At 39.1% G+C, this 25,461-nt stretch overlaps 2 protein-coding genes across 4 annotated transcripts in view; one reads left to right on the plus strand and one right to left on the minus strand.

Annotated features, from left to right (window-relative positions):
- Window positions 1-2,197: 2,197 nt before the first annotated feature.
- LOC112555129 (retinoblastoma-associated protein-like) overlaps window positions 2,198-25,461 on the minus strand; it is a 48,713-nt gene continuing 25,449 nt past the window's right edge. For all 3 annotated transcript variants that reach the window (XM_025223350.1, XM_025223349.1, XM_025223351.1), the window contains exons 19-28: window positions 25,050-25,174; window positions 19,388-19,452; window positions 18,952-19,029; window positions 15,066-15,170; window positions 14,645-14,764; window positions 13,994-14,055; window positions 13,048-13,171; window positions 11,253-11,392; window positions 3,506-3,601; window positions 2,198-3,035 (exon numbers count right to left, since the gene is read on the minus strand). In XM_025223350.1, coding sequence (XP_025079135.1) covers window positions 3,011-3,035; window positions 3,506-3,601; window positions 11,253-11,392; window positions 13,048-13,171; window positions 13,994-14,055; window positions 14,645-14,764; window positions 15,066-15,170; window positions 18,952-19,029; window positions 19,388-19,452; window positions 25,050-25,174 — 940 coding nt within the window. In that variant the 3' untranslated portion in view covers window positions 2,198-3,010. The remainder of the gene's footprint in view (window positions 3,036-3,505; window positions 3,602-11,252; window positions 11,393-13,047; window positions 13,172-13,993; window positions 14,056-14,644; window positions 14,765-15,065; window positions 15,171-18,951; window positions 19,030-19,387; window positions 19,453-25,049; window positions 25,175-25,461) is intronic.
- On the plus strand, window positions 3,609-5,700 carry LOC112555130. The gene has a single exon (XM_025223352.1). It carries the CDS (start codon window positions 4,015-4,017, stop codon window positions 4,771-4,773), a length of 759 nt encoding a protein of 252 aa, XP_025079137.1. The 5' UTR covers window positions 3,609-4,014; the 3' UTR covers window positions 4,774-5,700.

Raw genomic sequence — 25,461 nt, forward strand, 5'->3', positions numbered from 1 at the left:
AGAAGTTGCATTTTGAAAAAATATTAAGTACAATAATAGACTGCTCCTGCTTGTATCCTATACTATGATTTTCTGCAGCAATCACGTAAAATAAGGGTCTTTTAACAGCGACTATACTTGTTCATTGCAGCATCTTAGTTTTTAACAAGCACGTGACACTCAATTGTGCTTCGATCACCTTTATCTTTTGCAGCAGTCACAATATATACTTATAAAAGTAATCAACATTCTTGCGACCACATGTCTGTGCTATATTGTGACTTTTTGTTAGCAATCCCGTTAAACAAAAAACAAAACCACAAAGCCTACTTTAGATTTGCCATTTCTTTTATCTCCAGTTACTTGCCATATAAACATTTAAAACTGGCAGAATCGATAAGTATTATCAATCAAAAGAAAAAAACAACAAAGAAATGCACTCTTGAAGAAAGAGTGAGGTTGATGAAACGAAGTGATGAAGGTGAGGCAGTAATTGGATGCAAATTCTCTTGGTCTTGGGAGAAACTCATATTCAACATAAAATCAAGTGACAATTAAGGGCCAGTTAGGAAAGATATGCCATATGGCATAATGGCAAAGGTGGAGATAGGAAATTATTTAAAATTTGTAAACAAGCCAGGTGATGATGGAATGGACAAAAAATAAGTACATAATGACGTCCATTTACCAAATTGATTGAGTAAAGTGAATGTCTGAATTCACTCACAATAAAAGCAGCCTCTCCTTTGAAGCAGCTGCCTCCGATACTCTTTAACAACTCCATCAGAGATGTGAGCAGTGCTATTTGGTATCTTTGTACTTTCTGTTAGAATGTTAAGGACTACCGATTTGTAAGGCCCTTGTACTTAAAAATTCAATGACAAATCAAAGTAACCTAGGCTGAATTTTAACAAAAATGAAAACGTGCACTTCATTGTTTGACACACGGGCAGTACTTAGCCCACCACTGGCAAAATACTGAAGCCATTAGTGGGAGGAATGCAAGACCAAGATCAAAAGTCTTGGTGTGTGTTATCAGTAGTCTGGGAGAGGAGTGCAAGTCTTAGTGTTGATTATCATTAGTCTGGGCGAGGAGTGCAAGACCATGATTCCAAGTCTTGTTAAATGAGAGTAAATGTACGTTAGCTTAGAAACCAAATGGTCATGAAAACATTTTTTTTATAAATTATACACCTTTATTATACAATTTCTAGCTTAAAGACTCACCTCGCAGAGCCATAAACCTGGTGATTCAGAATCTCATGCTGGTCTGTGGTTATTAGCACAGCCAAGTGGTTTGAAAGTAACATGATTTTTGCATAGAAATGTAGTAAAGAAACTGTAAATGATGAATGAGAAAAAGGTGATATGGTGTAAATTTATGATAAAGGAGACTAGGAGTATTGTGATTTATAGTGTTGTCAGGATAATTATCAAATGGATGATCTAGTTTTATTAAAGGTAATTGATCAAATTACCAAGGCCACAAAAACAAGATTTACTTTCAGATAAAATCAATGATTAAGCACATACACATAGATTTTGTTTATATCATCAGCTTGTGAAGGTGAAAACTGATAACTCCCACTACATACATATTTTCTTTTACTCTAGAGTCTTAACACTTGTGTGTTTTTCCTTGCTATCATTTACTCAATCCCTGATGCAACTAAGACCCCTCTCATAAGACCCGATTTTAGCAAAACTTAATAGCATTTTTACTGTATTCAAGCCAAGTCTTGATTCAACTTACAACTAGCCTGTGTTCATTGTGCTGATCAGTATAATAAAAAGGCCTCTGCCTGGGTCAGAGGTATGTTTACCTTTATGTATATACCTTACCTGAAGCGTTCCTTGCTTACTGCTTATTGCCAGCATTAAACCCAAAAACTATGTGCATTAAATGTCGTCATATTCTAAGATGACATGTCTGGGCAGTTGTTTTGTTACAAAATAGTCATAGTCATAGCATGAAGTGGATGTTGTCCCTTTCGTTACCTTGACACTCTTGCCATAATTTTTTTAAAATAATTTTTGTTGAATGGGTGTTTACAAACCTCTACAAACATTATAATTGTATCCAGTTTTGCTTCGTGACTTCGTTGTGTGATTGACTCCTTTGCGAGATGGTCATTGAAAAAACCTTGGCAGTCAACTTAACAAAAGACATTCTCTCAAAAACCAAGCAGGACTTTGAAAAGAATGTAATAAGAGGAAGTAAAAATAATACTTTTTATTAGGCAGTAACTTCCAGTAGGCTTTCTAGTTGTGGTATAGAAAGTTTTATTGCAACAAGAAATCCATCTTATAGCTGAACATAGAACATGACCTTGATGCTGCAAAATTTCTTTTCTGAAACCAATTTCTGGTCTGATGCTGATATAGTGATAGCTACATACACATGTAAGTCACATTGAGTGTAATTTGATCACTGCTAAATAATGAACCATTACTAGGTACCGGGTTGGGGCTTTTGATACTAGTGTTCCATGTAGGTTAGCTAGCATAACCACATTTTGACCAGTGAAATGCATATTATGTTGGCTGCAATGTACATTAACACAGTATCACATTTTCATACTCTCTGCAAGTAACAGTGAAACTGGCTTCTCAGTTGTGGTGACCACAAAATAGTTTTGATATGAAACAGATTAACAGCCTACCTATATACTAATTAACAATGAAAAAATACAAAAGTTATAACAATATACTAATGAAATAACTATTAATGTTAATAAATAAATAGTATGGTCATATTGAAACAATTGACACTGACTTAAATACAAATACCTTAAAAAGAAATGTTGCTGCTATGGCAGAGAAAATGCTCACTGAAATTGTCCATGTTTATAGTCAAACAAGGTTTCAAAGTAAAATGCTGAGTTTTATGAAAGCTTGAATTGCAAATTGGTTTCTGCCAATTTCATATAAAAAGTTTGAAAAGACAGTAACCAATGCACCGATGCTTCTTGTTAAATGTCCTGTTTTAGGGAAGGGGGCAAAATACATTCAGAAAGATCTGTTGCTCTACTTACTCAAGAATATCATTTAAGGACCTGCAACAAAATAAAGACATTGAACATCAGCTGACTTACACAGAGTGTACGCAAACATGCTTGCAAGAATATGCAGAAAAAACAAAAACTTATAAACAAATGCACACACACACACACATAAAATACAAATGTGATGTATTTAATTACATTACTGGAGCAAATACAAAGAAAGGACTATGAGAAACCTTACCAAGTTCACTACGGTACTACTTCTATTTTAATAATAAAGCTTGCATAGCATGAAATCATTCTGAATAACAGCTTGTTCTAACAATTACAATATTCCCATCAATAATTATCATGTTCCCATCAAGCTAGACAACTGCTACAAAAAGCCTCAAAAATTACTGTGTAAACATCATTTGCTTCCATCAAGCTGTACACTCTCAGGGTTCTAAGGTGGAGTAAAGGAAACCTGCTACAAGAGTAAAGCTGTTAAGCATCAACATCAACAGCCATGTTCATAATACCTGATAGCACTAGTTTCAGATACCATTATGCTAGATACTTTCTGAGGAGAAAGAACTGCCCTTTTCTTCACTATTTTGGTCTCTTCTGGTATTGTCCTTAAAGAGAATAGAAAAAAGTCATTCATAATTTTAAACCTGAGAAATTAAGCAATAACATATTTTGCATCATGATTTCAGATATGAATCTAAACCAAAGAGGTAAACAATTCAGATGTAATAAGTTTCTGTTGCTGGTCTTTCAATCTTGCTTGTGAGAGATACAGGAGTGTCCAAAAGAAACCAGTCTACCAATTAAAGCAAGTATAGTAGGTGTAATTTTCGTCAGAATTACAGAATATGGTCGTCAGAATATGGTTGAGGCCATAAAATGACGCATGGGAAGGGATCTTTAAGGGGGGAATTCTGGGGATAACATTCGAGGAAAGGAACGGGTCGGGAGTTAACCTGTTACGAGTCGGTAGGTCAACCCTGTTACATTATTTGGCGCCCAATGTGGGACCTACCATAAGATGAAGAATGGAGACAGAACACGATACAAGGGTGCACGGGGCAAATTTTCTTGTCCCTGCAAGAATGCCGAGAATTTCGGTTTTCAGTGGTGCGCAGCAGCCAAGCAGCCAAAGGACAGTGAAGCTTCGTACGAACTGTGGAAGTTCGAAGTCAACTGTGTTAAGCCGGACGCAGCGTATGACCGACATGCAGTTTTAGAGGCGGTGCGCCGATCACTGCGAGGGGAGGCCGCTCGAGTGGCCATGCGCCTTGGTGTCAACGCCACGGCAGACAGCATCATCTCCAAGTTCGACTCTCTTTACGGCACTGTGAGAGGTGGCGAGGACCTGCTGGCAGACGTTTACGCTGCCAAACAGCAGGACGGAGAGGATGTGGCGACGTGGAGCTGCCGACTGGAAGACCTGTGGGCCAAAGCAGCTGAAGTGCTGCGGTGCAGGTTCTGGAAAGGGCTTGTGCAGCCCCTACGGGACAGGAGCGGCCACAAATTCACTACCATCAATGACTTCGATGAGCTAAGGCGCATCATGCGGCAGTTCGAATGGACATCGGATCACCAACCGCGAAAACCGACAGCTACGACGAAGGCGGCACAGTCAGTGGACGAAGTGACGGCCTTGAAGGCGCAGCTGTATCAGTTACAGCGAGAAATGGCCGAGATGATAGGCAGGCAACCCGACGATGACCCAGCCAAGGGCCGGAGGGGTACACAGCGGCGGAGCAAGCAGCCCCACCCGCCCCAACCGGCGCGCACAAGATGACATGACTTGCTGGAAGTGCGGGGGTTAGGGCATGTCAAGGCCGACTGCCCATCCAAGCTGCGTTTAATGCGAACGAGGGCAGTTTGTAGGTCAAAGGATGGGACCCCGCCCAACACAGCCCTGCTCAGGCCCAGCCAACAATAGCCAGATACCACGAGAGGCGTCAACGACCGCCTTAGTGGGTGTTAGCAATGAAGTGGAGATCGAACTGGAGGGGGCTAAAGACACTCGCCTTACTTGACACCGGGTCAACGGTATCGACGGAGTGTGAACGCTTCTAGAAGACACGATTAACACACTTGCCTCTGCAACCACTTCAGCGTGTACTGTCTATCGAGTGTGCGGACGGCGAGTTACTTCCGTACACAGGCTACATCACGGCCCGAGTATCTGCGTCGGGATCAGGTGCGGAGAACACATCAGGGGCAGGTGTTGACTGCGTGCTATTAGTGGTGCCAGACGGTCGGTACAATAGGAACGTACCCGTTCTGATCGGTACAAATGTGCTCACACATTTTCTGCAGCTAGCTAGAGAGACTCATGGAGCTCGCTTCCTGCAGGCAACATCACTGAGCACATCTTGCCATCTGTCATACCGGTGTATCGTACAGCGGGAGAGCAATCTCTCTTGGAATAATAACTGCCTGGCAGTGGTACGCAACGGCGGAAGCTCTGCTCAATAATTTTATTGCGCACTATGGGATGCCTCGCCGGCTGCATTCTGATCAAGGCGCCAACTTCGAAAGTCAGATAATCAAAGAACTGTGCCTGATAACGGGATGCCGGAAATCTCGGTCCACCCTATCAGGGTTCCCAGGGACAGGGATGGTGCCAAGTAAGGACCTTATAAGGACCTTTCATGCATTCGTAAGGACCTAAGTGACAGTCATCAATGCTTAAGTTTTTCTCTTGTATGGTCGGAAAGATGTATTATTTATGAATCTGTGGTCTTCTCTATGTTCTCAAATACATGTATTTCTAGTAATAAATAATCAAAGAGTTAATTTTGATGCCTGTCTGCATATTTAGATTAGATAACTTAAAAAGTCTCCTTAGCGCGCTGATAACATACACCGTTAATGTTCCAAGTTTTCTAGAAATCTAAGTAATAATAATTGCAAAACCTGAAAGCCATTCTTAATACAAAAGTCAGTTCATGTCTCTCTCTCGCACACACACTCTAACGGGAAGAGAGAGAGAGAAATAGAGCTATGCACAGTAGTACTAGAAGATCAAGGTTCAAGAAAGAGTAAGTTTCTAAAGACCTTTTGAAAAAAGAGTGTTTTTTGCGAATACGGAAGGGCAGCTAGTGTTGTACAGATGTGTAGACCAAACATGCGGCGAAAAATCGTCGGTATTTTGCGCCAAAGTCGACTCCGAAAATAAATTTGTGGTAATATTTTATCGATATAAGGACTTGTAATGTAAGGGTCACAGAAAAAATGTAAGGACCTGTGTGAGAATTTGTAAGGACCGCATGGCAAATATAAGGACTTATAAGGCCTTACGGCGAAAAGTCAATATGTAAGGACTTATAAGGACCTTGTAAGGACCTGGGAACCCTGCCTATGGGCAATGGCATGCGCGAGCGGTTTAATCGCACATTGTTGAGCATGCTGGGAACACTGGAGCCACATCAAAAGCCATACTGGCGAAAATATGTTGCACCACTCGTGCACGCATATAACTGTACCAGGCACGAATCCACTGGATTCTCCCCCTATTCATTAATGTTTGGGAGAGACACCCCCCCCCCCCAGCTGCCAGTGGACATTTGCGCTTGGGGAAAGGGAAAGGTCTGACAAAGTACATGGACTCTCTGAGAGAGAAGCTACGCGATTCATTTGCGCTTGCAACCAAAGTCGCAGAGGAAAGCCGAAGAAAACAAAAGAATGCTTACGACAGCAACACCCGTGGGGCCACCCTTGAAGTCGGCGACAGAGTGCTCGTCAAAAGGCTGGCGTTCGATGGGACACATAAACTGGCAGACAAGTGGGAGCAGGAGGTGTATGTGGTCCTTCGGAAACCCAACACGGACATACCAGTGTTTGTGGTGAAACGCAGTGGCCGGGAGCGCACATTACACAGAAATGTCCTCTTACCACTAGGCCACGCCCTCATGGATCAGGAAAGGCAATACCACAACATCTCGGGCCAAGATACACGACGAGAGAAGACGCCACCGCATGAACACAGCAGACAGCAGTGAGGCCAATGGGTCTGAGGTCGACACCAGCTAGTCTGAAGATGAAATGTTGGCCGTTCCCATAGAGCAGGGGTCTCAAACTCGCGGCCCGCGGGCCAACTGCGGCCCGCCGGACAAAAGTTTGCGGCCCCCACCTCAATATCAAAGTTTCATGTTAGTGCGGCCCGAGTTTGATACTGTTATATCTTCTCCTCTCTCGCTCCCAACGTGTCTTATTTGCACAGAGAAAGTTGCAGTGCACAAAGAATACAATTTGAAACGTCATTACACAACTAGACATGCTGAGGAGTATGCAAAATACCAGGGAGATGAGAGAGTCAACCGGGTTGCTAATCTTAAAACGCATCTACTGAGGCAACAAAATTTCTTGAAGAAAGCAACCAAAGAGAATGACGCAGCAGTCGAAGCTAGCTACGTGGTTAGTGAGATGATTGCTAAAGCAGGAAAGCCATTCAAAGAAGGTGAATTTTTTAAAAATGTGCATATTACAGGCTGCAAGTATTGTCTGTCCAGAAAAGAAAGGTCAGTTTAGCAACATCAGCCTTTCTGCCAACACCGTAGCAGAGCGCATTTCTGACCTGTCAAGTGACATTTATGATCAACTGTGTGAGAAAGCAAAATGTTTCATATATATTATTTCATATTGTATACTCAGTCGCTCTTGATGAGACCACAGACATCACCGACACTGCCCAACTCGCAGTCTTTGTCCGCGGTGTTGATGACACTTTTGAAGTCATAGAGGAGTTGCTCACAGTGATTCCAATGCATGGCCAGACCACCGCTCAGGAGATATTTCACCAGCTGTGTGATGCCATTGAGAATGCCGGTTTGCCTTGGAGGAGGTTTGTTGGAATAACAACTGATGGAGCGCCATCAATGACAGGGAGGACTGGTGGCACTTGTTCAAAAAAAAAAAAAAAAAACAAAAAAAAACAAAAAAAAAAAAAAAAAACAAACAAACTGGAAGAGGAAGGTGTGGAGGAGGCCATTGCTCTGCACTGCATTATTCATCAGCAGGCCCTTTGCAGCAAATGCCTGAAGTTTGACAATGTGATGTCTTTCGTTGTGAAATGTATCAACCAAATCAGATCCAGGGACTTAAAGCACAGAAGGTTTCGTGCTTTTTTTAGAGGAAATGGAGTCAGAATATGGGGATGTGCTCTGCTTCACCGAGGTACGTTGGGTCAGCAGGGGAAACATATTGAAGAGATTTTTTTAGTTGAGAGCCGAAGTGAAAGCCTTCATGGAGAAAGATGGGGTTGCTGTTCCTGTGCTAAGTGATCCAAAATGGCTCATTGACTTAGCTTTTTTGGTTGATATGACACATGAGCTTAACGTACTGAACAAGAAGCTACAAGGTCAGGGGCAACTTGTCAGTGCTGCCTATGACAACTTGAGAGCACTCTCTACAAAACTTATGTTATGGAAAGCCCAGCTTTCTCAGACAGACCTTTGCCATTTCCCAGCATGCAAGGCACTCATGGATGCAGGCACACCGTTCAGTGGTCAAGAGTATGTGGATGTCATTTTGAAGCTACAGGAGGAATTCGATCACAGATTTGCGGATTTCAAGACGCACAGAACCACATTTCAAATTTTTGAGGACCCCTACTCCTTTTATGTACAAGATGCTCCTCCTGTGCTTCAAATGGAGCTCATTGACCTGCAGTGCAACTCTGAACTCAAAGCCAAGTTCAGGGAGGTGAGTGGAAAAGCAGACAAGCTCGGGCAATTTTTGAGAGAATTGCCCCCTAGCTTCCCTGAGCTTTCCCGAATGTTCAAGCGGACCATGTGTCTTTTTGGGAGCACATACTTGTGCGAAAAGCTCTTCTCTACCTTGAACTTCAATAAGTCCAAGTACAGATCCAGACTTACTGATGAGCATCTTCAAGCAGTACTGAGGGTCTCAGCTACTTCCTCCCTTAAGCCAAATGTGGCTCGGCTATGCGAGAGTAAGCGCTGCCAGATCTCTAGCAGCAAGAAGTAGGCAGAAGAAGCCATGTTCAAAACAGTGTATGTTCAATGTTCCATTCATGTTCAGAAAGTTAAATGTTAAAGAAATGCTAATACAGACATTTGAATCTGAATAATAATAATTACATTTCTCTGGTCAGCAACTATATTTTCTTCAGTCTTCTATATCTGCTGTATTATTATTATATTTTCATTTCAATTTATTCATTTATTACAAATTGATTTATTTTTTCTTATGAATTTGTTAATTTATTTTTATTTTTTAACACAAAAATAAGATGAAAAAATAAGACATTTGATAGCATTGGAATGTTTTTGTAAGAGCTTTTCTTGTGGAAAACCTGATGCGGCCCGGCCTCATCCAGACTCTGCCTCCAGTGGCCCCCGGGTAAATTGAGTTTGAGACCCCTGCCATAGAGAGTGTGTGTGTGTGGGGGGGTGATTGGTGTTTTACGCCGTGTCAGCAGCTAAGGCTATATCACGGCAAGCAGCCAGCCCTGTAAACAGATGCCACGTGCAGAGAAAGAACAACGTGCCCGAGACGAGAAATGAACTCAGGGCAGCCACCCTTCACTGTATTGGTGACAGGCGCTAACAGCGCTAACCGTTGCGCCACCGGACCGCTCCATAGAGAGTGGGAATGAGGAACAGGAGCCGGACCAGCCAGGGCGCCGCCCACTACCCAGACCAAGAACTGGGGGCAGGTCTAGAACTGCACCGGCCTGGCAACGCTCTGGGGAGTAAGTGTTCAGCCAGCAACATCTGCATCCGCCGGAGCAGTGGAGACAATTGTAGGCAAACTACAATATGTGTTTAGGGCGCTCATGACTATGGACTATGTGTCGGATGGGCTTGTAGCAGCAGCCATCAAAGCCTGCATGGACTAACGTTCTGTGTTACAAACTCTTGTCACATGTGTATATAATGTTTGGTTTTTTTGTTTTTGTTTTTTTTTTATCTTGTTCCCATGTTTCACTGTAGTTTTATTTGTAGGTTTATGATGTTCTAGGGTAGCATATATAGGGTATATCGTTTTTTTTTTTACTTTTCATGGCTTCGAGCATGCGGATAAATGCCGAGGACGACATTTTTTTTTATTGTTGTGTGTATAGTTGTGTGTATTGTTGATGTACGGGAACTAAGATGGCCGCTCCTAGCTGTGCGACGTCTGCAGCTCTCACTTCTGATTCAAATTTATTTCAATTTTTCATCGCTTTCGTCTCACCCTGTGTAGGTTAGTTGTCAAGTTATAGACTTAGGGTGTTGCGTCTGTGTCTAGTGATGATGATTTTTACGTTCATCGTGTTAGGCATGCGTTTATCATTTTGGATGGCTGTGGCCGTTACCACTAGCCGACATTATTAAGATGGCGGTCAGCTTATTTCATGCTGGTCCACGGCTTCTCTACTCCCGCGAGCTCTTGCTCCGTCTTCGTTCATCTCCCTCTGTTACCCGGAGTTTTCGGGCGCTGCAAGTCGACATCGCATGGCTCCCTCCACTTCGCAGATCAAGAAGGAGAGGACGCAGAGGCGGTGTGAAGCGAAGACTCAAGAAGTTTCGACTGGACGATCGACGCAGATCTCCACCTCTTCCTTCTATCCTGCTCTCCAATGTCCAGTCGATTCGTGGCAAGATTGATGAGCTTGAGGTGTGGATACACAACTTTCGATTGCACAGGGATACTTGTTGTTGGCGTTTTACGGAAACATGGCTACACGACGGTGACGCTGATCTAGACATCGCTGGCTTCTCTGGCCGTTTAGATCTGATAGATCTGCTGCAGTTACTGGCAAGGCGCGTGGCGGTGGAGTGTGTTTCTATGTCAACAACAGGTACTGTACAACGGTTATTCTTCGTGAAAAGATGTGTACTTGTGACCTTGAACTTCTCACAATTTCGCTTCGCCCATTTTACCTCCCGAGAGAATTCCCCCAGCTGTTTTTCACGCTTGTGTATACATTTGCTGGGATCACCGCGCATTGAGCGCATCTTTGTGATGCGGATACTGGCGCGCTATAAAACTACTACTACTATAGTAGGTGTAATTTTCGTCAGAATTACAGAATATGGGCGTCAGAATTTTTCGTCAGAGTATGGTGAGGGAAGGGACCAGGGGGGGTGGGGATTCTGGAGGATAACGTTACACAAATACTGTCAATGATTATTTGATTTCTAGTCCCTGAGTATTAGTTCAATTGTGACTGATTGGAAACAAGTAACTTGTAACTTCACTTTGTTAAAACTCTACCTTTTTTTTTTTTTGAAACTTTGAGAGAATGCCTTCCATTGTACTCACTGTAAATCCTCTGAAGATGGCTGATCAAATTCCATTTTTCTTCGAACCTTTTGCAGCTGTGAGGTTCCTGCCTGTGATTTTCGCTTTAATGCACCTGCTGCTGAAATAGCTGCATTGATACTTCGAAGTTTTTCTGCAGACTGTAAATACCCACCCATCCCAGAAAACTTGCATTAGTGAAGAAAACAGAAAATAGTCAAAAGACACTAGTGAAGAAATTTATACACATAAAAAGAAAATGTGTACACACATGGTCTGGTGTTTACAAGTCATATTCCTTCATCACTTTAAAAATACAACAAATAGAAAAAAACATTTTAACTCATGGTAGCACTAGTTGGTAACTACCATTTTACCTTTTGATGTCCCATAATCTTACAGCACTAAAATAACATGTCATTGCTACACCAAAAATACCATAAATAACAGGTTCCAATACTAGATTTTAAAAAGTATGCATTTGTAAGTATTCGCAATGAAAGAATGTAATTAGATAACTCTGCACTCCATAGAAACAAGAAACCTACAATAATGTCATGTAGAGGGGTCAGGTATAACATCCATAGAAACTACAAAGAAACTTTTATGCTGCATGGCAGTATCATATATTCTGTTTCTCTGTTACCAGCCTTTTCATTAAAAGATAAATTCTTTACATATTAATACTCCTTAAAAAAAAAAAACAAACAGCCCAAACCCCCAATACCTACACATCTACGTGCACACACAGGCATGAAATATCAACCAAAAAGTAACTCTGATTTGCTGCAACAATGACAATAACAGAAATTTAGCATTAATGGTAAAATTTCTTTTGGACTCTACAGAAACACTGTGGTGTATGCAACTAAACTGAATTATGCAACTGAAACTGCCAGGGGGAAATAATCTGCATAGTCATTTAGTGTGGCGTATTTGAATGATGTATTTGACAAATTTAAGATTTAGTAGCCAATAATTTTCTCTCACATAAATCAAAATAATGAAAAATTTGGCTAATGAAGTTAATATCTAAAAACAAATGATCAGATAGTTAAGACTGCATAAATCTGTGATCAACTCACAAGAGTTAAAACATTTGTCAAATTTTTGAAAATTATTATTCTTGAATTCAAATCACATCGCTACAATACTTACCAGCTGGTGTTGTGTCAAAGATCTACTGTCAGTTGTTATGCATCATTACTTTATTACTGTATAAAGCATTTTCCCCCAGTATGTAAATTGGCATTTTCTTAAATATTTAACTTTTGATCAATACTGAACTTAATAATAATAAATGCAAAATTTGTATTCAATAGTGGGTAGGTGGCGGATATGGAAAGGGAGAGAGTTCCATTGTTTTGCTGTGTTAATCAATGTGAAAGTAAAATAATGTAGACTAACATAATCAATTGATTACCAGATGTTAGGTGTACGCACCAAAAAGTGGGTTTATTGACACTTTAAAAAAAATCTGTTGTCTAAAAGTGGGTTTAATAATAATTTAAAAAGCATGACATCCAGATTCCATGCTGTTTGTTACCACCACCAACTCAATGGATCTGACTGAGGCATAAAAACAAAAGACAAAGAAATTTTGAAAAGCTATTTACAAGGACTGGACCATCGATGCTACCGGTAAGCACTTCCCACTTAATCTAGTCACCAAAAGTTCATAAAGACACATATGAAAACTTAATAGAAAAACAAAACAAACTTAGAATCCCATAAACCCACAAAAGAAACCAAACAACCCAAAATTATTTTAAAAAAATACTAAAATAAAAAAAACAAAAAAAACAGTGAGTCTCACCCCTGGTCTGTCGCCAAAACAGAAGAGCTGGCGTGATGAGGGGGTCAATTGGCTGGGAGACTGGGGTGCTTTGAATGGAGACTCTTTTAGTGGTGATATATAGAAGTTCTTCCTCCCCATCAAACTGTCAGCACATCAGTTAACAATTGCAAAAATATGTTAAATGTTTTTTTTAAGTACAGAAAAACAGTATTAATAGTACTTTAGAAATCAGTCTACAATAGCTTATACAAGAAAATTTGAGTAACATATATGCAAATTAAAATCTTGCACACTACTAGTCACCCTTACACTTCAAAAAATTTTCAGGAAAAATTGTGCTTCCTGTTTCCTTCATTTTCAACACGTTTTGTGGAAAGTTATGATTCATATAACACATAGCTGGTATCAAAGATTCTATGGACAACAGTCATTTGGGCTGTCTGCAAGGGTCTCGGTGTAACCATATTCCTGTTCATTTTCCCACTGCACCCAGTATTTTTCAGTATCTAAACCTCCTATTTACCACTAGCTTCAGGTACCACAAATAAATTAATCTGAGAAATCAAATTAAATTATAGGTGAGTGAATCTGCACACATATTACATATAATGAACTTAAAACATTTAAATAGATAAACTGATACAAGTACAAAATACTTAAACATTTTTGTTCACAAAACTTTCTGTGCCTCATCTTTAATCATATTTTGTTTCTAACAAACGCGGAAAAAAAACAAGCCAGAATTTTGCAAAGAACCAGTTTTTTTCTTTTTTTTTGCTGTTGTCTGTCCCATTCACATTTTCACCCCTCAATCTGCAAGGCCCTCTTGCAATTAAAACAGAACAAAACAAAACTGATGGAATTATCAAAAGACAGAAAATCTGTCAAACTTTATGTTTTAAAAGATGGATTTCCTTTATCAGACAGAAAGACTACACCCTCTAATATACCTCCTTGTACTTACTTGTAAACAGGAGAGCTGTGCTGCACTGACACAAGGTGTGGGGCAGGTGATAAAGGTGTTACCTTGGAAATATTATATAAGCATCTTAAGGCTTTTTGGTTCAATCAATTCATATTTCATTTCACTTCTCAAATATCCATCAATTTTCTTAATGTGTTCACCATTTCAACCTCCCCTCACCTTGCCACCTCTCTCTTACACAAATCTGTATTGGACATTAAACAAACTTGATAAAGTGCACAATGATCAACAAAAAAGTCTAATGGCCACAGAGATAAGAAATTGTAAAGAGTTAACCATTCAAAAACAAATTTTTAATCAATGACCTTTAGCTAGCATATTAAAATCACACAAAGGAAAAGCCTCTCCAGAAGCATGCTTATATGAGACACTTGATTAATCTGTCTCAATAAGTAGCTTGGTTACTAAACAGAACAAACTTGACGCACGCTTCTTATTATATACCAAATTGGTCAATCTGTCTGAATGAGCAGCTTGGTTATTAACAGATCTGACTTCTAATCATTGTGCTTCTAAGTATAGTATGTTGTACATGGAATGTCCTCACCTCAGCTTGCAATTACACTTCCAAGAAAATATTTTCAGGATAATTTCTAGGTACATTATAAGAAAATTGTATAAAACACTTACTGCCTGCCTGCTGTTGGCAAACTGCAGGATGATGGACTTCATGCTAAACATGAAAATTTGGTTATAGAATATAATAATGGAGTCGAAGCGGCCTCCATCCATGGAAACACGTCGAAACACCTAAGAGGATAAAACCACACAAGAACCATTGTAACACAGGACTTTTGAGAATTCAACAAACATGAAAGCTATTGTTGGGACAGACTCTAGAGCCAAAGTGGTACTTGTGGTATGTTACTCTCATCCCTCTCTATTCATTTCAGTTTTAACATGTCAGTTTTTAGATTCCAACTTTTCTCTACAGTCCCTTCTTTTGCTACATCCCGCTGAGTAAATGATAGACAATACTTGACTTGAACAGTAAACATGTTTTAACTTGGTAATATGACCTGATCAGAAAATATAGATCACTGATACCTACTTCTTCCCTTGCATGAGGTAGATTTTTGTATTCTTGCACGATGGTTTTAAAACGAACCTCTTTGTCAGCCACTTTACACACTCCATACAGTGAACACATCAAAATCTGTCACAATACAATGATGTCCATTAAATCACAGAATCAATGCTAGTAATAACTTTTATTTCATGCAACTTACGATAACTTCATACAAAAATTGCAAACTACTTTCTTGTAGCTCTTCATGGAGAACTGTACATTACCAGGTAATATAAAATAATAGAAGATAAAAATACATTTGCAAATAATTCCATTACAGCATTTTCTACACACACATATGTGGTGGCCATGGTCTCAACCACAGTAAATATACATAAACCAAGTGTAATCTACATAAGCCAAGTGTAAATACACGACATATGATGAAAAGATGCATCTACTTCAAAGCATTTATTTGCAGTCTTTTATAAAAGATTCCCAATCAACGTGTACACTGATCTGTTCACACACACAGAGGCAAAGGCACACAAACCAGTCCATAGTTCACACAGGTCTGACCACAATGAAAATAAAGACCTCTTAAGAACCTAGAAATCTGGAAGGATGTAAATCTGTATATATATATATATCAGGGCTTCTGCTTACGCAAAAAATTGCGTACAGTACGCATTAAAAGTTCGGAGGACCCCTTCAATTTTCGTCAATGGGGTCCCACTCAAATTTGGACGAAGAACAGGGACCCTTAAAAATCTGAAGAAGGGGTCCCTGGGACCCCAAAGAATTTAGCCTTAGCAGAAACCCTGTATATATACTTATTCAGTCAATTAAACTCAATATAGTTTCATAGTTTCAGTTACCCATTACAAGGCTTTCTTTGCTCTGGGCAGTGTCTTCATATTTCGGGGAAACTACAATTATAATGACTGTCTGTGTTTTTTTACCTATCAAAGAAGCTGTGATACCCTTCATCATAACATTATCCAACTGTACTACAACACATTTGTTAGTATGTCCTCTTAATTTATAATAATAAATGCAAAATTTGTAAAGCGCATACTCACATCTCTAAGGAGTATGCTCTTAGCACTTAAGAATAAGAACAAAACATGGACAGCATACAAGGGAAAGGAAAACAAACAGCATATGAAGTAGAAAAGAATCAACAGCCGTACTCAACGAAGAATAAAATCAAATACATAAAACATAAAGAGGAACCAAATAACAAGAACAAGAGCTGAGAGTAACATATTGAAAAAGGGTGTGAAAAAGGACTAGCATTATGGGAAAGGTTGTTAGGAGTCATGTTTAAAGAAGAGGTGTGCTTTCAGTGCATGTTTAAAGGATTCAATAGTGGGTAGTTGGCGGATGTAGAAAGGGAGAGAGTTCCATTGTTTTGCTGCACAATAACCAAAAATCCTGTGGCCATATGTTGTTTTGGCAACAGGAAGAGTAAGGAGGTGATCATCAGACGAGGAATGGAGTTGTCTAGCTGGGACATAAGGGAAAAGCAGTTCAGAGAAATAATCAGAGCAGAAATTAAAACACAACACAGACAGTTTGTACTGAAGGGAAGCCAGTGTAGAAAACGAAGGAGAGGGGTGGCGTGGTCCCGTTTTCTAGCTGTAAGCACCAGATGTGCAGGAGTTCTGTACTTTCTTTATCCAGTTCAAGTTCTATGTTTATCTGACACAACCTGTTTCAATGTGATTCACAAAGACTCTTGCTCTTTTTGATGGTTGTCCTGCTAGAGGATTCATTTTGCTTTCACCTCCCTATGTATGTGTGCATTGTGTGTGCGTGTGCGTGTGCATGCGCATGCATGTCTTTGAAATGGCCCAAGAAATAACTGACTAGAATTGAGACATTGTCAAATCAAGTGTGGTTCCTTTTAAGACAATAAAGAATTGTTTTTCCTTTAGTCATAAGAGATTTGAATATACCATTTTTTGCGTGCGCTGAAGCTTACTTTCATTCTATCCACAACATTTTGATTTGTTCCATATTTTGAAAGTGTTAATATCCACATTCCACAGGTTCTGAAAAATTATTTTAAAAATTAAATTAAATCTCAATTCCATGTATTCAAATTGTCAGTCTGTTGGTAAGATATTCCAGCTCTTTTTTTAAGTGTCTGTCATCAGATTAATATCCGCAAAAGCGTAGGTTGCAAACTGGCTGTTCACCAACGAAATGAAAGTATGGTGGTTATGGAAGGTTTCACACATGACACTCTCCAAGATAATATTAACCAGTACACTGTTGTATGAAAGCAAGCGCCTCTTTGGTTATCCAGGTGTGCTGCGTTCATTCAGCTATTATACAGCACCTCAATGATGTGAACAAAGATCTTCGATATTGAATTTTCACATCACATGCTATAGCCCCCTCACGTCAGTTTCTGTCAAAATCCTTTTAAAAGTCTATGAAGTTGATGCTGAAGATGCTTCTCTTTCAGGATGCAACAGCTGAAGATGCTCAACTGTGCTCCTACCTATTCTGAAGCCAGCCTGTTCTGCTAGCAGTTCTTCAGGGGTGTTGCTGATGTGGTTTTGTATTACTTTCAGAACTACTCTGCCTGGGTGGCTGATAAGTCTTATGGTTCTGTCGTTTTGGCAGTTTGCCCTTTCCTTTTTTTTTTTTAAAAAGTGGTATGACTTGTGACTGTGTCCATTCTTTGGGCAATGGTCATGTCAGCTGGTACAGTCCAAGAAGAAATGACTTGTAAGCACCAATGCACACACACACACATGCACACACACGCAAGAAAGAGGAGGTGAAAGCAAAATGATTCCTCTAGCAAAACAGAACCATTAAAAACATCAAGAGCCATTGTGTTTCACACTGAAACAGGTTGTGCCAGATCAATCTGTGAAACTTGCACCTTGCACGGCTCATTTGAACAAAGCAGAGATCTATATATTTGACCCTCCATGACGAAATGAGTCTTAAGTCGAGCGGAACAGTTTTGTGCTAGAGGCCCCGAAAGGTGATAGGGGTCAATTTTGTAGCTTGACTTTTCTTGACAAATGGATTCCTTGGTTATTAAACTATCAGGAAAATACACTGCTTTGTTAAAATAACAGTTAGAAATTGACTTAAAATACGTTTTAATCGAGGTAGCCTACTGCGATCCGTACCGATTTCAACTGAAATTCAAACGGTTTCGATACTGTTTCCCTGTCATAACCCCATCGTGTTATACCTTGACAGAAAGCCCGGAATCTGTATGTTCCACTTCTTTAAAGAATGATTCAAATATTAACCTATCGAATGATTTATCTGCAAAAGTTTAGGAGTAAACAAACCTGGTCGGCCATCTTGACGCTAATCTTTGAACCCGCTTTCTCAAAATGGTCGCTACCTTACTTTCACACTTCAAACGTTTATAACTCACTCAATGTTGGGACTAGAAGAACAACTTGTGTATCAACAGAAAGTTCAGAACCTGTACTTTTTAAAAATATGTAATTTAGCAAATCTCAAATTTCCAACTTAAGAAATAATAATTTCATTTCGTCGTGGAGGGTCACATATAAAGATCTCTGAACAAAGTTAAGTGTCACTGTGAAATATACTTGTTTGTGCTGGCCTAAATCACATCTAAGGCTAATCTCTGAAAATACTTGAAATATAAAAAAATAAGCATAAACAAAAGCACTTGAATGAAAAGAATAAAGGACTGAACTGTACTTAAATCTGCTGTTATTTCGCCTTATCATCAACTATTACTACAATTATTTTTAATAAGTGTTTCGACTGATGTCTCTCAAGGTAGAAGCCAAAGAAGAATGAAGCAGCAAATAGCACTGTTGGCAAGCCTAGCTCTCTGCACAAAGCCCTCTCCTTTGGCTGCTGCACATAGAATCTGCAAAGAGTCCCAGCTCTTTAACGTCAGTGGTCTGTTTACCTGATCTATATGCCTGTTCTTAAGCAAATCCAGTCTGTATGTGATGCAATTCTCAAAACAGGTCCATATCTTCTGGAGCTGAAACAAGTTAGACATCCATAAGAATGCATAGTTCAGCAAGAAGTTTTACATTACTTTCTTTCATCTAGTAAGCAGACACCATACATCTTGTTGTCAAAGACAAGTATTCAAATATAGTGATTGGTTAGTTTGCCAATGCTAGTTTTTTTTAATTTAACTAAATAAACTAGCACATTGACAAAATATTTTGTAACATATTTCTGCAAACAGGCATGGAGTGAACATCATTTACAAAGATACACTGAACAATATCTTTACATTACATTTTAAAAGTTTGATAAGAGGTTTTTTTTACAATGCACAATTCCGTTTTTAATATAATTAGATAAATGGTTCAAAATTTACAAAGCCTCACCAAGTCTTTTCCCAATTGCAGCATACTGCATAACCTCTGAAGCCTGTGGTATGCTAACCTGTAGACTGACACAACATGTTACCGTTTAGCTGGCATGCTAATCAGCATATGATATGTTATTTCACACTCAAAACTGCTTGCTGGAATATTATTGATGTTAAAGGACAAGCTGAGTGCAACATTTTTTCTTTATGACCTGGTTAAGTTAATTTTAAAATAATTCCCAAAATATAAGTACATAATTAGGCTTAATTTTAAAGATATAAGCCTTCAAACATCAGCATTCTCACCTGCCACTAGGAAAGAAGGAAAAAAGTACTCTCCTATGCTGAAGAGTTCTGTTTTGTGCAAGAAGTATTTTGTAACAGTGAGTGTGGCTCAGTTAAAGAAATCTCTGCATGTCTTCAAGTCAAATGAAGAAACATCACTCAGGTTGTCATGTTCAAGAAGCAAGTTTTTGCCCAGAAAATGAAATGCCTGATTTTGGAATACAGCCTTAAAGATTTGAACTTTATTTAGAAGCTTTGACTGAAGTTAAAAAAAAAATGAATTAAAAGGTCGAAACCAAATTTACTCAACAGACTGGGTAAGTAAATAATCTTTAGATCAAAGAGTAATGGGCAACAATCACAGAAAATGCAGTCTATGTTGTATTATTGATTCTCTGTTATTAAGTGGGTGCACGAACATCCCTGGACTGCTGGCAGATGATTTTTTCCAGTTAACTATTCAAATGAGGCATGAGACAAGAAAGCTTCCAGTTGATTCACATTCTTTGTTACGGCTCGCCAAGACTAACAGTGGATCACTTCACAAGAGGCTAAGCGTTGGTCTTGGCAGATAGACAGCAATCCACCTATATACGTCCTTGGTGGGTGCATCCGAGTTAATTTTGCGACGTGTATTATCATTAATATCAGTCATCCCTTGACCATCACCTGTCACTGGGGAAAGTAAATGGATAGACGTGGCAGTTGACAGGGCACACCACCTCCAAGGTGCTTTGGAGGAGTCAGGTTGTCACGCCATATAACATAGCCAAAGACCAGCTTACGTCACTTGACTGATGAAAGTAAAGGTTCCTGTTGTTGTACGAGTGTGGCCATCTTGTTTCGTACAGTCATTGGTTCTTTGTTCTTTCTATGAGATCCAGAGCAGCCTCCTCAGGCACTTGTACTTGAATGCCTGGATTCTTCTTTCTGTCTCAGCAACCAGAGTCCATGTGTTACATCCGTAGAGCAGGATTGGCACTACCAGGGATTTGTACAGCTTGTACTTGGTAGTGAACCTTACCTTATGGCCATGCCAGATCCTATCTAGTCTAATCATTGCCGATGTTGCTGCTGCGATCCTGATGTGGTGATGTGGAGCTGTCGTCCTTTGAGAGGGTGGCTCCCAAGTATTTGAAGCTGCTTACCTCTTTGAACTGTACCCCATTCATTAAACATTTAAAGGTGTGTTTGTCTAGGATAAATTCTTATTTTTTGCTATTGGATAGATGGTTTATTTCCAGCACTGTAATTTTATTTTATAGTTACAATTGACCATGGATGATGATTTCTGTTACCATTAAAAATATAACATAATAATTCGATACATATTTATTATTGAAAACTTATTTCTTCTTTATTCAAAATTTGCAATATTTACTATTTCCTTACTGATAGTTGCACGTGTTTCTGTTTAAGCTCCTTATACGTTTGATTATCTCTCTTTAATGCAATTTGGGTCATTGCATAACCATTTTCCAGTGAATATATGAAGGCAAATATATAGCCCTAGAAATGAACAGTTCTGTAGACTCTGTAACACTAAGAATATAGGAGATGAATTCCATTACCTATTTAACTGTAAAAAATTTGTTGACCGGAATAAAAATTATTTACCAATTTACTACATTAAAAACCCAAATGCTTAAAATTCCAGTCATTATTTTCTTCAACAAATAAAAAGACCCTCGGCAGATTAGCTTGATTCGTGAAGATTTTACTAAGAATGGTAACCTAAATGAATTGATAACGTGTATGTGTTCATGTAGGTGGGAGAGAAATATTGTATCTTTGCATGGATGGAAGTGTGCTATTATGTACAGTACTCCTTGGGGGTGAAGAAAAAGTAAAGAACACAGAATATATGTGAAGGACAGTGAGTGAAAGAACAAAAGTATGTTTATCTTCTGTTTACATGTGGTCATATACTTTAATCTACTTGACTACATATGCAGGTATGCACAAAAAGGTTGGAAGAAGGAAAGAATGAGTGGATAATGGAAAGAATTAGTTTGCTTCCTTTTTTTTTATTTGAAAACATTGATGCTGCTGTTGGCTTGCCTTTTTTTTTTATTAGCGGTCTTTTATACCAATCTGTGAATGCATGTGAATCAAAAATAATATTCATAAAGACAGGAATGTGTGTGAACATATCAATTTATTGTTAATATCTCGATACCCCTTAGAGCAGCGGTTCTCAACCTGTGGTCGCGACGTGCCTACAAGGGGGTCGCGAAGGTGGTCCTTTTTTAAAAGTTTCTTATACCGGTATTAGTGAAATTAGCTTAGATTGTGACCATGAGTGGTGAGGGCGATCAAACTCCAAATCTCTTCTCCCTATTCAAGTACACTGTCTCGGCAATGCAGTGACTTCTCACTTCCAAAACTCAAAACACAATCCCCCTCTCAAACAATTAAGCCTTGATCAGGTGAAGAATGTAATTATTGCCCATGTAAACGGACTGCAAGAAAGGTTTCAGCATTACTTCGCTGAAATTGATGTGACTAAATACGATTGGATTCGTAATCCATTTCTGGCTGATCCTAGCACAAGCGGGTTGTCCACGGAAGAAGAAGAAGAGCAGCTCATCGACCTTTCAAGTGACCAATCCCTGAAAATGGTCTTCCAAACAACACCAGTGCCAACATTCTGGATTAGCGTCAACGGTGCTTTCTGAGAAAGCAATGAAAGTTCTTCTGCCATTTTCAACTTCGTATATGTGTGAGCAAGGATTTTCAGCATTGGCAGCACTGAAGTCGAAATACAGAAATCGTGTGGACGCAGAGGCTGAGCAGTGAATACAGTCAAATCTCTCTACTATGCCACCCCGCTACTATGCCACTCTCGCTACTATGCCACTTTTGCTCGGTCCCGGTAGGTGGCATAGTATGGAGATTTGACTGTAGCTGTGGGTACGAACATCGCACACAGGTTCGCTTCTCTATGCAACAGCAAGCAGGCTCAACCTTCTCATTAATCAAAGTGAGTGTCCAATAAAATAATATTTATTAGCACCACAGAATTTGCTTTAGTAAAATTTCATTAACAGTTATACTTCTTGCAGATACGAACTTTGTTCTTCCGTTGTTGATTTCTACGACGCGGCGTTCGAGGTTAGCTAAGGCTTCTCTCCCCCCCCCGCTCTTGCTGGCTAAGGGGGGTCGCGGACGTACCGGTGTTCGTCAGGGGGGTCGCCACAAGTAAAAGGTTGAGAACCGCTGCCTTAGAGGGTGACAGAATAAAGAATCTTGAATCTTGTTTCTCACCAATTCTTTTTTTAGATGTTTGGAGCATGCACATAAATGGTGCCCTCATATCATGAACTTGTATTACTGGACTGCTGGCAGATGATTTTTTTCCAGTTAGCTACTAAAATGAGGCAGTTGTGTACAAAGTTTCCGGTTTATTCAAATTTCAGATTAACTACTAAAACGAGGCATGATACTAGAAAGCTCCCAGTTGAGTCATATTCTTTGTTACGGCTTGCTGAGACTAACAGTGGATCACTTCGCAAGGGGCTAAGCGTTGGTCTTGGCAGACAGACAGCAATCCCCCTATACACATACATACTCACATTGTCAGTTGTTTTTAGCATTGTGCTGGATGAGTTTACAACTGATGATACAATGTTACTTGTAGACCAGAATGGGAAGACAGTTTAATGCGTAACTTAAGACCAGGAAGCGTCAATTTTGTAAACACTTTTTACCAGCAAACGTAGCTCATAGTTGGTTTTAACAGCTTGTGATTTTGTATAGTTGGCACTGCTGTAGGAAGATCTCTTCGTTTTACTGAGTCCAAAACCTGCTAGTACTATATAAGTGAACTGGATAACAATCACTTTTGAAATGTTTGGAGCAATTTTATATATATCTATAAAAAAAAAGGAGACCAAGATCCTGATATTTGACCGTATTTCAACAAAACCTGAGACATGTGTGTATATATATATATGTGTGACCTGCCACCAAAAAATGATTCTTAACTTAGAAATCTTCAGATTTAGAGCTTTCTTTTGATACTAAAATGGTCCTTGTAGTCCCAGAATTGAGTGATTTATACAGGTCTGAAGTGTGCTATGATGAAATCAGCCATTTTCAGAAAAACAGGTTCAAAGTTTTTCAGCAATACCACAAGGTTTTTCCTTAGCAACATGTACTTCTAACAGTTTATACTGCACTGTATTTTGAACAATGATAAAACACATCAAGCTATACTATTTCAAATCATAAAATGTGCAGAGCATCAAACATTTGTAAGTTTTAGTATCTTATCCTTTAGAACCTTAGTAAAGAAACAGCAGTGAAAGAAAAGGGTTATTGCATTCCAATCAGCATGCACACTCAGAAAACAAAAAAATGCTTTAAAAAAAAAAAAGTCCCCTTTCTCCATACCAAAGATGAAGTAAGCAAGTGGTACATTAACATCTTTATCACTGCTCTCTAAAAAGGCTTTTTCTCACTCAGATTCATTGAAGTCGCTCGCTAAGTTGTCTGCAGTGTCATCTTTCCTGAAATATTCTGACAGTTCAGTTATCTTCCAGTTTTTACTATTCTGAATATTGAAGAGTCAAAGATTGAAATTAAGCAAAGCTAATAATTATTCATCCGTAAGATGCTTTTTCTTTTTTCTCTGCCATTTTCTTCTTTTACACAGTATTTTGAAAGTGTGAAAAAAGACTTGCAGAAACGAATTGCCTCTTTGTCAGCCAACTGCTCAGCATATTTCTTGTTACCAAGGGAAAAGTCCCATCAGATATCAATGGGATCAATGACATGATTTGCATACTCATTAACTTTTGCAGACAAATCATATGACTGAATAATATTTGAATTAGTAATTACAGACATGGTTAGGGTTACATGAATACAGTAACAGTGTTGGAATTTTATCATTTTCCTGCGAAAACTGGGACTAATCGCCATGGGGTACCTTAATTAAAACATATTTTAAGACCATTTCTCACTTCTACTTTAATACAATTGTTTATTTCCCTGCTAGTTTAATGACCAAGGAATTCATTTTCACAAAAAAGTGAAACTGCACAAAGTTTACCCTAATCATCTTTCCAGGCCTCTGATGTCAAAGAGCTGTCTGCGAGTAAGGATTTGTTTTATGGTGGTGGGTCACATGTAGTACTATATATATATATGTGTGTGTGCAGATTAGCATTAGTCCTGATAAGATTGTCCTAACATTTGAGTTAGCATGGACTCACAGCATGAATAAAATTATTTAATAAAATAATAATTTAAATAAATTTAAATAAAATAAATAATAAGTTTATAAAATTATTTAATAAAAGAAAGAAATTAGGGTTAACCCTAATCTCTTCCACCAAAAATAACTGCTCAATCAACTGTGGTATCAATGTTGCATAATTGTACTTTACCTTTGTTGAAAAAGGCTGTGAGAGAAGTGGATCGACGAGGAGCTGAAGGTAATCGGGTAGTTGAAGTAGATGTAGCAGAATATACTTGGGAGGATGCTGGGCGGATGGGAACAGGAGAAAGAAACCTTTCAAGAGCAAATTGTTGCGATAAAAAATTGCTGAATGAGCGTACAAATACAAGGCAAGAATCAATATATTTATTTCAACATACAGTTCAATGTGTAACTAAAGTGCCAGGATTCATATGCATTTGGACTGGATGGAGACTTACACATTTTTAGTCGGAAAAGAATAAAAATGCATATTGAAGATTTAACATCCAACTCTTAATATACTTCCCTTCTTGTGAACAGTTAATCTTTGAGCTTGGGTAAGGGCACATCAAATGGATTTTACATCTTACATTTCTGGG

This window comes from Pomacea canaliculata, linkage group LG14 (assembly GCF_003073045.1).
Source record: "Pomacea canaliculata isolate SZHN2017 linkage group LG14, ASM307304v1, whole genome shotgun sequence".
Taxonomy (NCBI): domain Eukaryota; kingdom Metazoa; phylum Mollusca; class Gastropoda; order Architaenioglossa; family Ampullariidae; genus Pomacea; species Pomacea canaliculata.

Excerpts from the sequence above, each read along its gene's own strand:
- LOC112555130 (XM_025223352.1), top strand. The coding sequence starts at position 4,015 with ATGAAGAATGGAGACAGAACACGATACAAGGGTGCACGGGGCAAATTT.